Source organism: Muscardinus avellanarius (genome assembly GCF_963383645.1).
Source record: "Muscardinus avellanarius genome assembly, chromosome: X".
Classification (NCBI taxonomy): Eukaryota; Metazoa; Chordata; class Mammalia; order Rodentia; family Gliridae; genus Muscardinus; species Muscardinus avellanarius.
The window spans coordinates 50,157,125-50,172,603 of record NC_137792.1 but is presented as its reverse complement, the minus strand read 5'-3'; the positions used below and the strand labels follow the sequence as shown (position 1 = coordinate 50,172,603).

At 41.5% G+C, this 15,479-nt stretch overlaps 1 protein-coding gene across 1 annotated transcript; it reads left to right on the top strand.

Moving 5' to 3' along the window:
- Positions 1-946: 946 nt before the first annotated feature.
- Positions 947-14,771, top strand: LOC308278892 (olfactory receptor 13H1-like; the record flags this gene model as incomplete). Its single annotated transcript, XM_080718885.1, has 3 exons — positions 947-1,072; positions 1,222-1,401; positions 13,818-14,771. 3 exons carry the CDS (start codon positions 947-949, stop codon positions 14,769-14,771), a joined length of 1,260 nt encoding a protein of 419 aa, XP_080575011.1.
- Between the last annotated feature and the right edge of the window lie 708 nt (positions 14,772-15,479).

The following is a 15,479-nucleotide window of genomic DNA, read 5'->3' as shown; positions in this document are numbered from 1 at the left end:
CAATATTTTTCTTATTTTTTAGGGAGTTTGTATACTTTTCTGTTGCCTGTGCCATTGAAATCATATCCAAGAAATCACTGCCAATTTCAATGTTGTGAGGTTTTATGACCCAGATTTTCTTCTAAAAGTTTATAGTATTAAGATTTATATTTAGGTCTTTTATCTATTTTGAGTTAATATTTGTATATGGGATTAGGTAAGGGTCCAATTTTATTCTTTTCCATGTAATTATTATTTTCAACAATATTTAGTTAAAAAGATTATTATTTACCACCACCAAATGTTCGTGGAAACCTTGTCAAAAATAACTTGACAATATAGAGAAGAATTTAGCTCTAGGCTTTTATTTAACTCCAATGTTTTATATATCTGCCTTTAGAATAAATAGTACTACACTGTTTCAATTATTGTAGTTTTATATGGTTTGAAATCAGAAAATATATATCTTCTAGCTTTGTTCTTTTTTAAGGTCGTTTTGGGTATCTAGAGTCCATATTCCATATTAGGATAGATTTTTTTCTGAAAAATAAATATATAAATATATGATAGTTTCACCTAAAAAAATAGAGAAAAAATATTCTCTGGTAAGAAAGAAAGCAAAAAGAAATATTGAAATGTTATCTTTAAGTCATCAAAAGCTTGGTATCAGACAAATGAAACTGTTATGTGAAATTATCATTTTTAATTTTGGATAAATTGCTATAATACTAGATGTCAACCACTAAGCTAAGCATGGGAAGGAGGGATGGGGAGAGAATGGGGTGGGCATCGGGTGGGGGCTGACTGGGCGATGTGTGCATGTATGTCTACAAAAGTTTGTATCCCACTATGATGTATGAATACAGTGCACCAATAAAAAAAATAAAATTAAAAAAAAAAAGAAAGTAGGTTCTGCCTTTCCATGTGGACCCTGGCCTCCCATTCTGTGCAGAGGAATGTGGTGGTCATGAGGGCTGATGATTCCCAGAACATGCAACATGAAGTCCCCGGCTATGCGGGCTGCCCTCTGATACCCCGTTATACCCTTTTTCCACTTAGCATGTTCTACAGGCTTCTCGATCATGTGTGGCAGGTGCAGCCGGTCTACTTTGGGGGGATTCCCTCAAAAGCTCAAGGTGGATTGAACTGGATCTGTCTGCACCACCAATTTCTACCTTTGGGGCAATTTCTTCAGAAGATTAAGGTGGGTTGAATCTTGTCTCTGTCTCTCCAAAATAATAGCCTCCACCTCTGCTGCCGGCACTAGTGTCCACGCCTCTGTGCTTCCCCGCAGCTGCTCTGCTCTGCTGGTGCAGCCCACTGCTGCTCTGCCCTCCGCTCAGCCTGTGCCGTTCTGCTGCCCTGCCTGCAGGGCTCTGCTGCCGCGCCTGCGCAGTTCTGCTGCTCCATCTGAGCAGTTCTGTCAGCACCCACTTCTCCTTTGTTCTCCGCTCGATTCCTTCCTTATATGATAAGATGTCCAGAATTCTTAATCATTAGTGGCAGGAGCAGTCTCCCTTCATGGGGTTTTTATTTCCAAAATAAAAGTGAATTGGATAGTGTTTGTCTGCATCTCCTGAGTCTATATATATTTAATAAGAGAAGACAATATGTGTGGTTTGAGGAGGTTGTGAGACTGAGCATTCAGCAGTAATGAGCAGCAGTGATTTTTATCTCCCTTCCATGATCGCAGATCACAGTCTCACTGCACAGCGCAGGGTCTGCTGATCTGGGAGCCCTGAGGTGGATCGCGACTGCTGTGTGCACTAAAGTCCCGGTACCACAGCTTGGCTCCCGCCTGGTGCTATAAGGTTCCCTCCACCATCCCAAGCACATTTTTCTTATGAGGTGTATTGATAAGAGTCCCGATCATGTGTGGCTGGAGTGGTCCCTTCTCTGATTCCTTCTGGGAAGTTTCTCCAAAGATCTCTTTTCTTGTGTGTAGGGCGCTTTCTTGTCTCCTTGCTTCTAATTCCGCTGGTATCCACTCCCTCACCTGTATTCTAGATAAGAAGTTGCAGTTGGAAGTGTCTCTTTAAGCTATCCAATTCCGATATTACACCAAAACTTGGTGTCCAGAGCTTCCCCAAGAAGTGCTTATTCTGTTCAGCAGCTGCGGTCGCGCGGCTGCCGCCATCTTCCTTCTGTGAATTGGGATTTCAATTTCTTTCAATTTTACCTTACAAAATCAAAAGACTTACTTTGGGATTTTCTCTAATACCTTTAACCTTGACTTGTGAGGAAAATTTTGAAGATGATCATCTTCCCTGGAAAATTTGTTGTGGGAGAAATTTCATAATTGGGATATCCTTTTTTGGTAACAGGGATCTAACTGAGGGGCATTCTACCTCTGAGCCACACCCCCAGTCCTATTTGTTTTTTTTTTTAATTGTGAAATAGACTCTCACTAAGCTACTGAGGTTAGCCACAAACCTGAAATCCTACTGTCTTAGCCTCCCAAGTACTATGATTTTAAGATACTTGGCTTAATTGGGACATCTTACAGGTTAGATTTTACTATAGAATATCTAATGGTTGTCATTTGATTTTGTTATAGAACCTCCCATGAAATATGTTGGGTAGTGGTGGCTGGAAATAATTTGGGATGAAAAGATAGAATATAGAGTAAACTTTTGGCCACGGGTACATCACTGACTTAATAATTAAGCCCAATGAGTTAAGAAGTACAAAAATCTTTGAAATGTTAGGTGTGCATACTGGGGGTAACTCTTATCTCCTCCAGTTTTCTCTAGGAAGGAGATGCCCCATGAAAATGCAGTGAAATATGCAGTTGGTTCACATTTTTTGATCGAGCACTTAATTGGTCAAAAGTTCTGAAAGTGGCGGATGTTATGGTTTGAATTTAAAATGTCCCCCAGACCTCATGTGGTAGACAAGGCAGCCATATTGGAGGCAAGACATGGTTTCACATGGTTTCTGGGGGCCAGTCTAGGGGCAGTGTTTTCCTAGGCCAGCTGCTGCAGCTTCCCTCTCTTTCTCTCCCCTGCTGCCATAATCTCTTACCCTTCTTTTTCTTTTTTTTCTTTTTTTTTTTTGGTGGTACTGGGGGTGGAACCCAGTGGCTTATTTTATTTGGAAACAGGGTCTCACTAAGTTGCTGAGAGCCTCACTAAGTAGCTGAGGCTGGCTTCAAACCCATGTGATCCTCCTGTCTCAGCCTCCCAAGCACAGGGATTACAAGCGTGCGCCACCACGCCCGGCTTTTACCCTTCTCTTTCTGCTCCCTTCCATGATGCCCTGAGGACCTTCAGCCCTGACTTCTTCTTGAAAGCTGGTCTAATATGGACTGAAAATTTGAGAACTGTGAAAAATAAACTTCTCTTTCTAAATTTTGTATGTCAGGTGTTTAGGTGATGGCATGGCAATTAAAACAGAGGATTAAGCTGGGCATGGTGGCACACACTTGTAATCCCCGTGCTTGGGAGGTAGAGACAGGAGGATCGCGCAGGTTTGAAGCCCCTTGCTGGTTTAAGAGATCCTGTTTCCAAATAAAAATATAAAAAATAAGTCTGGGAGTGTAGCCCGGAGAAGGGTTTCCAGGAACCCCAGTACCACCAACAAAACAAAACAAAACAAAACAACCAGGGGGTTGGTCTCTTTTTCCTGCCTTTCCTACCCAGGTGGGTAGAAGGTACAAAACTGGGGGTGTAACCCTGCATTCAAGATCCAACACCTTCCTTCAATGGGCTGTTTTAAGTCTAGACTAGGGAATGTGTAAGGAACTAACAAGCCCATTCAGCTCCCACAGTGGGATGTATTTACCAATTAGCCTTTCCCAGTATTAAGCTGGTGTTCTGGTTCCCCATCTGCTGGCACATTTGTGATATTTCTTACTTGACTCAGAACTCATTCTGGCAGGGATGAGTTGTTCTATTTATTGGCTTCCTCTTATTCCCCCAGATTCTCAACTTCTGTGCTAATATTTATAAATTGTTTAGTAATTGGGGTGCCCAAAATGCAAGAGTATAGCCCCAGTTGGGGGCCTGAGAGTTCTTTTGTTTTCTTGGCTATTTTACTAGGGTAAACTCTACGTTCTATTCACTGTACTTTCCCTGAAGAGGGTGAGGAAGCCATATCCACCCCCATGGCCTGGACACTAAACTCTCCTCAATGGAACCATCTCCCTGTGTTGGATTAAAATGTGATGCAACAATTTGGTTGATCTTTTTTTCTAACTTGGGCTGACTAATTACAGCCTCTTCATGTTTTGAAAAGGTTAGCTACAGATTTCATTTCTGTGTGTATGGTACTAGAGATTGAACCTAGGGAAGGTCTACCTCTGAGTCACATACTTAGTCTCATTTTATTTTTTATTTTGAAATAAGTCTTGCTAAGTTACATCACGTTAACCTTGAACCTGCACTCTTCCTGTTTCGGGCTCCCAAATACTGGGATTGCAGGTGTGTGCCATTGTGCCTGGAAAAATAGGGTATTTTTATCTGTTATTTTGTATCTGGGCAACCACAAAGAATTGCATAGTTGGAATTGCTTGCAGGTAGGTAAGTATTAGAGTTCTAGGTCTACAAGGTGCCTTCTTGCTTATTTCCCTCAGATGCTAATATTCCACAGACTTTTGTGGCAGTTTTGGTCTCAGCCAGTTTAGCTTTTGGAGTTCCTGAAGATACCTTTTAATTAGTTGTATTGTGGACATTGCCCTAGGTTTTTTATTTTGCTAGTCTACTCTTTCTTTTTTGGGCGGTAAGGGTTATGAGTATTCAAAAATAATATCACTGATGCCACCTTCTCAGCATCTAGAAAAGGTATCATTTCTGTATCAAAATAATCAGTAAGGTTGTTTTATCTTTTTTGTGTACTGGGGATGGAACTCAAGGAGTATTTTACCTCTGAGATATACCCCAAGCCCTATTTTTTAAATTTTGAAACAGGACCTGACTAAATTGTAGGAGGTCTCACTAAGTTGCTGAGGCTGGCCATTAACCTGTGATCCTCCCATCTCAGCCTCCCAAATACTGGGAATACAAGTGTGTGCCACCATGCCTGGCTGGGACACTATTTTAACTTTTTTGTGTGTTTCTGGGAATTGAACCAAGGAGTGTTCTACCTCCAAGATACAACCCCCAGCCCTATTTATAATTTTTATTTTGAAACAGAGCCTCACTGAAATGTTGAGAGCCTTGCTAAGTTGCTGAGGCTGGCCTTGAACCTATGATCCTCCTGTCTCAGCCTTCTAAGTACTGGGATAACATGGATGGACCACTATGCCTGACTAATATTTTAACTTTAATATAATAAAACAATAAACGATTAGAACTTCTGGGAAAATAATTAATCTAATCGTGTTCTCAGACTTCTCCTGAAACAAACAAAATGTAAATTACAGGGAAAGCAGATTCAGGAGAAAACTAGGAAAAAGCAGAAATTCCTTACCAGAAACTCTGAAGAACTACAGAGTTCTTCAGAGAACTACATGAAGCCTACTACATTATGTAGTGCTTCCCAACTCTTTTTGGTGAAGGACCTTCATTTTTTAGTTTTGTATTTACGATCCATCATGGACTGACAGTTTTGTAAAACACAATAAAATTAGTAGTAAAATAAACTGAATAGAGATATTCCAAATGTAAGCCCATATTTTAAAATTAAATTCAACAAACATAAACCCTGTCTATACACTCAATTTTCATAATTATCACCAGCCAGGAACAGTTTGTGGACACATCATTCCAATCTCTATTTCTGTTGTCATATGACTCTCTCCCTCTATGTGTTTATCTCCAAATTTCTTCTTTTAACAAACACACATATTGGATTAGGGCACATGCTAATGACCTCATCTTAACATGATTGCATGTGCAAAGACCCTATTTCCAAATAAGGTCGTATTTGAAAGTTCTAGGGGTTAGGAAATGGACAGATCTGTTTGGGGGCACAATTCAATGAACTGTATCCAGTAAGGAAGAGATGGGCCAAGTCCCTCCTAGACAAGTTAATCTTTTTAAAATTTTTATTTATTTTTTGTGGTACTGAAGATTGAACCCAGGGGCATTCTACCTATGAGCTACACCCCTAACCCAATTTTATGTTTTATTTTGAAACAGGGTCTCAGTAAGTTGCAGAGGCCCTCACTAAGTTGCTGAGGCTGGCCTCAAACCCATGATCCTCCTGTCTCAGCCTTCCAAGAACTGAGATTACAGGGGTCCACCAACACACCTGGGCCATATTAGTCTTTTTTCTTTTTTCTTTTTAGTACTGAGGATTGAATCCAGAGGCATTTTACCTCCAAGCTACACCCCAGCCCGATTTTATTTCTTGTTTGGAAGCAGAGTTCACTAGTTGCCCAAGCTAGCTTTGAACCTGTGATCCTCCTATCTTAGCCTCCCAAGTACTGGGATTACAAGCATGCACCACTATGCCCAGCTCCTATGTTAGTCTTTCAAAGAACTTCTCTACTGCCGAGTTCATAGTTAACAGATCACGTGGCAAAGTAGAGCCACGGAGAATCTAGTTTTATGCCTTTCTTCATCCTGCCTGAAAGACTAGAATGCATAGTATTTGATGGAGCCCTCTTTACTGGTAGACATAGACCTTTTGTAAAGCGTAGCAAGAAGATCCTAGGTCAAAAGTAGCAAAAACAAAATCCAAGTAGCCAAGGAAACCATGGAAACTTATATGAATACCAGGTTGGGGGAAGTATAGGTCAGGACTGCAGCTGAACCTGACTCAGGCACCATCTGGACTCCTTACTTCCATGTGGCTTTCATTCCTATGAATTTGTTTCATTCTTCCTTTTCTCTGAATACAAGTTTCTTCTGCACCTTTTTTTTTTTGAATGGTAGAAAACATGACCAATAGCTCCCAAATTTACAGGTAATAGTCCAGATGTGGAGTCATCTTCTAGACTTTCTTTGTGTCTCCAATACCCACTAGGAGGTGGTCAGAAGAGGATTCTGGATGTGTTTTACATGCAGTGCTGGCCAACTCCACATCTGGGAGGAGATGTTGGAATTGTGGTTGTTAGCCAGCCCATGCAAAGTAGGAGCTCAGGCTCAGGATGCAGCAGTCAATGGAGGCACTGATTGTCTGGTGCCTCATTGCCACTACACTGTCTTGCCAGGTCACATTCCAGGTCACCAGAAAAAGAAAACAAAAAGGAGGAACATGGCATGGAAAAGCAACTCACGAGTAAGAAAATGACCTATTCAATGTTGACTGGTAAGCACATAGCATCTTTTTTCCACTTACTTTTTCTGAGCTCTCAATTCTGGAATGAGCAGCTATTGATCAGCTATTGGTCACTGCTGGGCCTCAAATACGTCTGGGATTTTCAGAAATCAGGTGCTTCTCTAGACCCTGGCACAGTGAGACCAACAGGAAGCAGCGATAATTACACAGCAGGCCCACCTGTCTTTCCCTTTCCTTTAGCATTCTGTCCTCTGGCTAGAGCAGATTTCCTGGTTACCTGGACCCTGCCTCCTTTCCCACTGTCAGTCTTAGTGTGCACATTTTAAATTGCTGCCAAGTTGCCTACTCTGTTAACAAAATTAGTATTGTCATGTTTTTATGAATATTTCCACTTGTATTTTGCTACACATACATTTTCTATTTTAATTTTATGCAGTCACTTTATTATTTTTCTTCTCTGTGTCTTCTGCACTCAGAATGTTTTCAGTGCATTGAAAAGATGAATATATCCACCTGTGTGTGTGTGTGTGTGTGTGTGTGTGTGTGTGTGTATATATATATATATATATATATATATATATATATTCCTGTTTGTTTTTCTAGCACGTTTCATTTTTCATTTTCCCTTTGGTACTGGGGACTGAACCCAGGGACATTTTACTTCCAGCTCTTTATGTGTTGTTTTGAAACAGTGTCTCACTAGGTTTCTGAGAGTCTCATTTCATTGCTGAGGCTGGCCTCGAACTTGCGACCTTCCTGTCTCAGCCTCCCAACTACTGAAATTACAGGCTTTGTGTCTCATCATGCTGGCTTCATTTTTATGTTATTTATTTTTTGACCTACCTGGGATTTATTTTGAAATAAGGAATGAAGTAGAGGATCCACCATTGTGTACATGTATAGATATATTCAAAGTGGAAAGCTAGTTGTCCAAAATGCTATTTATTAAATGTTGCCTTTATCACTTATTAAATGACTTTTTTGCTTGTTTTGGTGGTACACACTTGTAATCCCAGTAATTGGGAGGCTGAGACAGGAGGATCAAAGGTTCTAAGCAAGCCTCAGCAACTTATAGTGAGGCCCTTTACAACTTAGTGAGACCCTGTTTCAAAGTAAGAAATAAAAAGGGCTGGGAATGTAGCTCAGAGGTAGAACATCCCTGGGTTCAATCTTCAGTACCATAGTAAATTAATCAATCAATCAACAAACAAAATAAATGTCTCCCTTTTCATATACTAAATTTTACGTGGATTTTAAAAATTTACTTGCAGAGTCTTAATTCTCTTTTATTGATCAGCTTTCCTATATCTTCTTCAATGCCAAACTGTTTTCATTCTGTATTTAATTATATATTTCATATTTATGAAGATTAATTTTACCTAATTCCATTCAACACCTGTGGGAAACATGGTGGGGATATGTGAGGCCTATCTCTATTTCTGCACTGAAAGAGAGAGGAAGGATTTGCACAGGCCCAGACTTTTGAAGCTTTATATGCTGCTAGTGATGGATGAACTAACGGTGAATGTATCCATGTAGGCTTCAGGGCCAAGCCTCACTCACAAAAGTAGGGTAATGTGGGCTCTTTCTTGAATGGATGCCTATACTTATAATTAGTTAGTGATACAGATATTCTTTTAGTTATTCCTCCAAACAATAAAGTGATATAATTACTATTACTTACTCTATGCCAAAGAGGAAAAATCTAAAGCTGAGAGGTCAAGTCTCATAGTTTAGCTCAAATCACATAGTCAGGAAGGGGTGGAGTTGAGGTTGGAATTCTGGTTGATCTATCTGGCTCCAACTCAAGTGCATCCCTTGATCAAGTCTTGCTCTCCTTTTTCCTTCAAGGCAGACTTAATTCTTGTTTTCTTATTTTTTGCAGTACTGAAGATTGAACTCAGGGGCATTCTACCTCTGAGCTACACCCCCATCCCTATTTTATTCTTTTATTTTGAAATAGTATTTCACAAAGTTGTGGAGTACCTCACCAATTACTGAGGTTGGTTGCTTACCTGTGATCCTCCTGTTCTCAGCCTCCCAAGTACTAGGATTACAAGTGTGCACCACCATGCCCAGCTTAGGCAGACTTAATTCTAATGTTTAAAGCTTAAATAATTAATTAATTAATTTAGTGGCACTGGGGATGGAACCCAGGGGCATTCTATCTCTAAGGTACACCCCCAACCCTATTTTTTTGCAGGTCTGGGGATGGAATCTAGGGGCATTTGATCTCCAAGCTACACCCCCTGTCCTATTTTTTATTCTTTATTTTGAAACAGGGTCTCACTAAATTGCAGAGGGCCTCACTAAGTACCCGAGGCTGTTCACGAACCACAATCCTCTGGTCTCAGCCTTCTGAATGCTGGGATTACAAGCGTGTCCCACAACGCCCGGCTCCCAGCCCTATTTTTTATTCTTTATTTTGAAATAGGATCTCACTGAGTTGTGAAGAACCTCACTAAGCAGCTGAGGCTGTCCTTGAACTGCTATCCTCCTGTCTTAGCCTCCCAAATGCTGGGATTACAAACGTGCGCCACCATGCCCAGCTTGCTTAATCTTTTTGAGATGGGGTCTTGGTATGTTGCCAGGCTAACTATGATCCCACAATCCTTCCACCTCAGCCTGCTGAGTGGTTGGGGTTACAAGTACCACCACACTCAGCCTTAATGCTTAATGTCTACATGTCTGTATTTGGTCTCTTAGCTGTCTGTGAACACTTGCTGGCTTTGCCTCCCTCACAACAGTGAGCACAAGGAGTCACTGACGCCTGAAGGAGTTCCAAAATGCAGCTCTGGATAAGCAGCGCAGAAATCCCATGCGGCGGACCTATAAGTTTGCAGCATGAATTTGTTACTTATTATAATTCTCGACTCAAAGAGTCAGTCTATTTGCTCCATGGGGGACCACATTTACCACAGTGGCTGTCCATAGAGGCTACTCACAACTTCAGTATTTTGGTTGGCATAGGCCTCTAATTGTTTCTCCTGAGACTCTCTTGCCAAGATGCTTTTTAAAAAAAAACTTTAACTTATTTATTTTTTATTGATGCATTGTAGTCATACATCTTAATGGGGTTCAAGATAGTAGAGGCATTCATGCACACATCACTCTAGCCCTTTCTCACTTCCCACTGCTTTCCCTCCCTCTCCTTCTTTCTCATGTTTGGCTTAGTGATTGAGCCGAGATGCTTTTTTGTTCCCCAAGCCTTTCTCTGCTTAACAAGGTCATCAGAATTGACTGCTGAGTCAGCTCTCCTTTTCTCAATCCAATTGCAGATTGGGAGGCCATGATTGTTTTCTGGAGCCACATTGCGAGCCACATGACTTGGAACTCTCTCTCTTTCTAGAGTATAAGTCTACCTAGATATGTGCCAGGTAGAGTTGGATTCTGTGTGTCTCTAGCAAGAGAACTGGACTTCCATATTCCCTATCTTGGCTTCACTGCAGCTCTGAATTATAGGCAGTGGGTCGCAGTGAAAGGCTACAGGGTGACTCAGATTCAGATGACTTTCTTGGCAGAGCCCAGACCTCTGAAACTTCTGGCAAACTTGTGCCTAGAGAGATATCCTTCGTGCCTATCCCAGGTGGACCTTGGAATCTGGGGACCAACTAGTGGAGAAATGTTGATAGTTATGGAAAAAGAACGAAATTTTGCCTACACCCCTGGGAAAGAAGAAATACTCATCTCTGTCCACAGTTCATTTTCTACCACACTGCCTGCTTTTTCACAAGAAAGAATTACCTGTTAAGCATTGCATCTCCCAAGAAGCAGTTGGGAAATTATTAATTATTGGTGTATACAGCTCTTAGGTTCTTAAGATCATAAATGATGGGGTCTGTTGGTGTCTGTCCAAAGGAAAGCACTCACTAAGCAGGGACCACAGTTCTTCACCCCCTTCAGGAGAACTAAAAGTCAATACTTTAGGTAAGTGAGCACTTTATAATCATTTAAAGCATCATTGAATCTAGGCACACATGTCATGATTTGGCAATAGAAGGACTACAAAAATTTCATTGTGTTCATCCTAAGGTAGAGTTGATATTGGTAAAACAAAGTTTGGCTCAAAGAGCAAGGAATGGGTTTTTAGTCTGATTTTCCCCACTGTTGCAGAGTATGTGGATGGTCTGAGTTGCTCTGCCTATTTTACAGATGCAATTTATTCATTTCTTCTCATGCCTGGCGGAGGTGCCGGACTGTCATTTTTGGAAATATGTGTCATACATGGAGTTCTTAGTGAAGAGCTTGTTGAGACCTTTTCCTTTGTGATGGTGCTGACAGTGTCTCAGTGGTGTAGGGTACTTTGAATGCAAGGAGGCCTTTGTCTTAGACCTCCAGATGGAGGCCCCCAAAGAGAAAGGTAAGCACATCTTCATGAGCTTAAAGTTGGCCCTAATGGTAACAAGAAGTGGCCACCTTCCAAAGCGAGTAGCCAGTTCTGGGCTGAAGAACATAGCAATAGGCTTTTTTAAAACCAGGGGTACTTCATGGAGCAAGCCCTGGTAGTGGCCTTTGACAGCATGTCTATTCTAAGTGCCTGCTCTTCAGACCCAGGTCCACATACTCCAGAGGCAAAACAAAGCCTTTCCAAGGACAATTCAAGTAGGGGTATTTTTAAGTTATGAATTAATACAATAAGTAAAAAATTATACCTTTTCAGCTATTATACTTATGACAAATTTTAGATACTAGTTTAAAAATTCTTGTGTATTTTTTTGGTACTGGACAGCGAACCCCTGAGCATTCTACCTCCAAGCCACATCCCAAGCCTTTTTATCTTTAATTTTTATTTTGAAACTGGATCTTGCTAAGTTGCTGAGGCTGGCCTTGAACCTCTGATTCTCCTGTTTCAATCTCCCAAGCGGTGGGATTGCAAGTATGTGCCACTGGGCCTGACTCTATTTTTTTCTTTTTTTCTTTTAGGTACTGGGGATTGAACCCAGAGGCATTTTACCTCTGAGCTATACTCCCAGCTCTTTTTCTATTTTTTTTTTGAAACGGGATCTTGCTAGGTTGTTGAGAGTCTTGCTAAGTTGCTTAGGCTGATCTTGAACCTGTGATCTTTCTGTCTCAGCCTTCCAAGTACTGGGATGATAGATGGTACCACCAGGCCTAGTTGCCAATATATATATTTGGCAGTACTGAGGATGGAACTCAGGGCCTTGCATGTGCTAGGTAAGCACTCTACCACTGAACTATATCCCCAGAAGAATGCCTGTGTGTGTTTGAATAGTTTTTCCAAAATTATTTTTGAAGGGATGCAAACAAAAATGTTTGTGGTCTCTTGGTCCTATGGACAGACTGGCCTCCATCCCCTCACATGTCAACCCTGTAACTTGGGACACTGCAAATGGATATGACCATTCCTTTCTGAATTGTCTTACAGGAAAGCTATATTCTCTGCCCCACCTCCACCCCAAGCCTTGCTTTATTCAAGAAACCTGCTGGTTCCTAAGGCAGAGAGAAGTCTGCTTTCAGGACCTCTTACTACTTATAGCACCTAGTGCTGTGGGGCATGAAAGCACTCTAAGAAATGTAAAGATATGAAGTTATACAACAGACATGTGACTAAAAAATCATGGGATGGCAAGGAGGACCCTTTTTCTTGGCAAGATCCAGTTTTTAGAAGATGGAAGACTTTGGGGGCACAGATAAGGGGAGGAGGAAGGCTGATTTTTCTAAGACTGAAGCAAATGCTTTTCTCCATTATTCTAACATTGAAACCCTACAATTATTAACCATGTAAAAAGCTGTCTATGTCTGTTTCTTCTCTTGTTCCTGCTTTAGTCATAAGGAAACAGAGGCCCCCAGCCCAGCAGTATTTAGCTGGCCTGCAGTATGACCCTGCTCCTAAATATCTGGACCTTCCAATCTTCCCTTCTCCTTTCTCTCTTCTCTACCCAGTGATTCCATACTGTCATCCTTCTGCCTCTTAACGATGAGGCTTTCTGCTTCTATCTATGGTCAGGCTTTTTATGGTTTGATATGAAATGTCCTAAAGCTAATGTGTTGAAAGCCCAGCCCCCAATGCAGCAAAGGTCAGAGGCTGTTCTAGGGCTCTGACCTCATCAGTGCATTAATCCACTTGATGGATGAATCCATTGATAGATGAATGCACTAGTGGGAGGTGGGTCCTAACTGGAGGAAGTAGGTCACTGTCCTGGAAGGGCTTATCTTCTCCCACCCCCTTCCTCTCTCTCTCCTGCGCTGTGGCCATCGAGTTAAGCAGGTTTCCTCTGCCATGTTCTACCTTACAGCTGGACGACCATGAACAGTTTGAACTCTAAATCTGTGAGCCAAAATAAACTTTCCTGTTCTAAGTTGTTTTTGTCAGGTATTTTCATCACTATCACACAAAGATAACTAACAAGACTCATTTAGCTTGAAGTGGAAGCACATGTGAGGCTTGTTGACCAGAAGGCTTGGTATGTCCTCTGGTATCTCTCCCTTAAATACTGTGTCCACACAAATCTGGGAATCTGAATCTTTTTTGCTAGAGGATTCCTTTTAATTTTCCCAGCAAAGGCTGCAGAGTCGGGGTTGGTCTACTGAAGCTGCTGGTGGTTTAGGGGCTGCAAATGTCAGAGATGTGCTTGTGCCAAGGACTGCTGTGCTTTGAACATCTTGGCAGTATACAAAGAGTCAATTCCTCTGCTTTCTCTCCTCTCCTACAGCTGTGGATAGAGGAAATGAATTACCAGGAAATCGGAAACCACACCAAAGTGACTGAATTCATTCTCGTGGGGCTGTCCAGGCATCCCACATCCCAGAGTGTTCTCTTTTGGGCGCTGATGTTTCTCTACATAATAACATTGGCAGGAAACACTATGATCATTTTCTTGGTAGGAGTCAACTCTCAGCTGCACACCCCAATGTATTTCTTCCTTGGCAACTTGTCTCTACTGGATCTTCTGTTCTCCACAAGTGCTGTGCCCCTGATCATAGCAAACTCACTGCAGAACTTCCCCACCATCTCCTACAGCTCCTGTTTTACCCAGCTTGCCATCAGAGCCTTCCTAGCACTGGCTGAATGTTTCCTTCTGGCCATTATGGCTTATGACCGATTCGTGGCTATTTCAGACCCACTCAGGTATAACCTGGTCATGTCTTCTCGAGTTTGCATTTTATTGGCTTTGGTGGCTTGGATGGCAGCTCTCCTGCTCACTGTTATGCCTATTCTTCTCTTTCCCATTAGTTTCTGTGGGCATAATGCAGTCAACCACTTCTCCTGTGAGGTTCAAGCCATCTTTAAATTGCTCTGTTCGAACACAATTTACCTAGAGATTATGATGATGGCGTGTGCCATTATTTCTATGCCAGTACCTTTAATTTTTATTCTTATCTCTTACCTTTGTATTCTCAAGGCTGTCTTAAGAATCCGCTTGCCTGAGGCCAGGCTTAAAGCCTTTTCCACATGTGGCTCTCACCTGATCGTGGTCACTATTTACTTTGGGACACTAATATATATTTATGTGAGACCCCAAACCAAAAAGTCCCAAGATGGCGATAAAATTGTCTCTATATTTTATGCGGCAGTGACTCCAATGCTAAATCCCCTCATCTACACCTTGAGAAATAAGGATGTGAAAGCCGCGCTTAGAAAGGTAACTTGTGGGGCCAAGTCTTGATGTCTCAAGCACACAACAGCATGCTTTAGCTGCCCTGGCAACTTTTCATCTGTGAGTGGCACTTTAGAAATAGGAAAGGATGTACAAGGCATCTGAATAATGGAAATTTCACATAAACAGGATTTGATGACAGAAAAATGTAAAACTGATGTATGTCACATGCATCTTAAGTAAAAACAAGGTGCAAGATGCACATGAGAAGCAATAAGAAAGTGGCCAGAGCAGTCGGATACAGTGGTGCATGCCTGTAATCACAATACTGGGAGGCTGAATTAGGAGGATCACAGGTTTTGAGGCCAGCCTGAGCAACTTAGTGAGACCTTGTTTCAAAATAAAAAGAAAAATTAAAAAGGGCTGGGAGTGAGCTGGGTGTGGTGGTGCATGCTTGTAATCCCAGCATTTGGGAGGTTGAGACAGGAGATTCACAGTTCAAAGATAGCCTCAGCTTCTACTTAGTGAGGCCATTTGCAACTCAGTGAGACTGTTTCAAAAGAAAGGATAAAAAATAGGGCTGGGGGTATTGCTCAAAGGTAGAATGTCCCTGGGTTCAATCCCTAGACCTAAAAATGAATATGCCTAAAGGACAGAAACACTTCATTCAGTAAAGAAGAAATAAAAATTCACACTTAAGCACCAAGAAAATCATCACTTTTTACTTAGCATGTTAACAATAATGAAAATATTCAGGAGCAATGAAAAGTAAACATT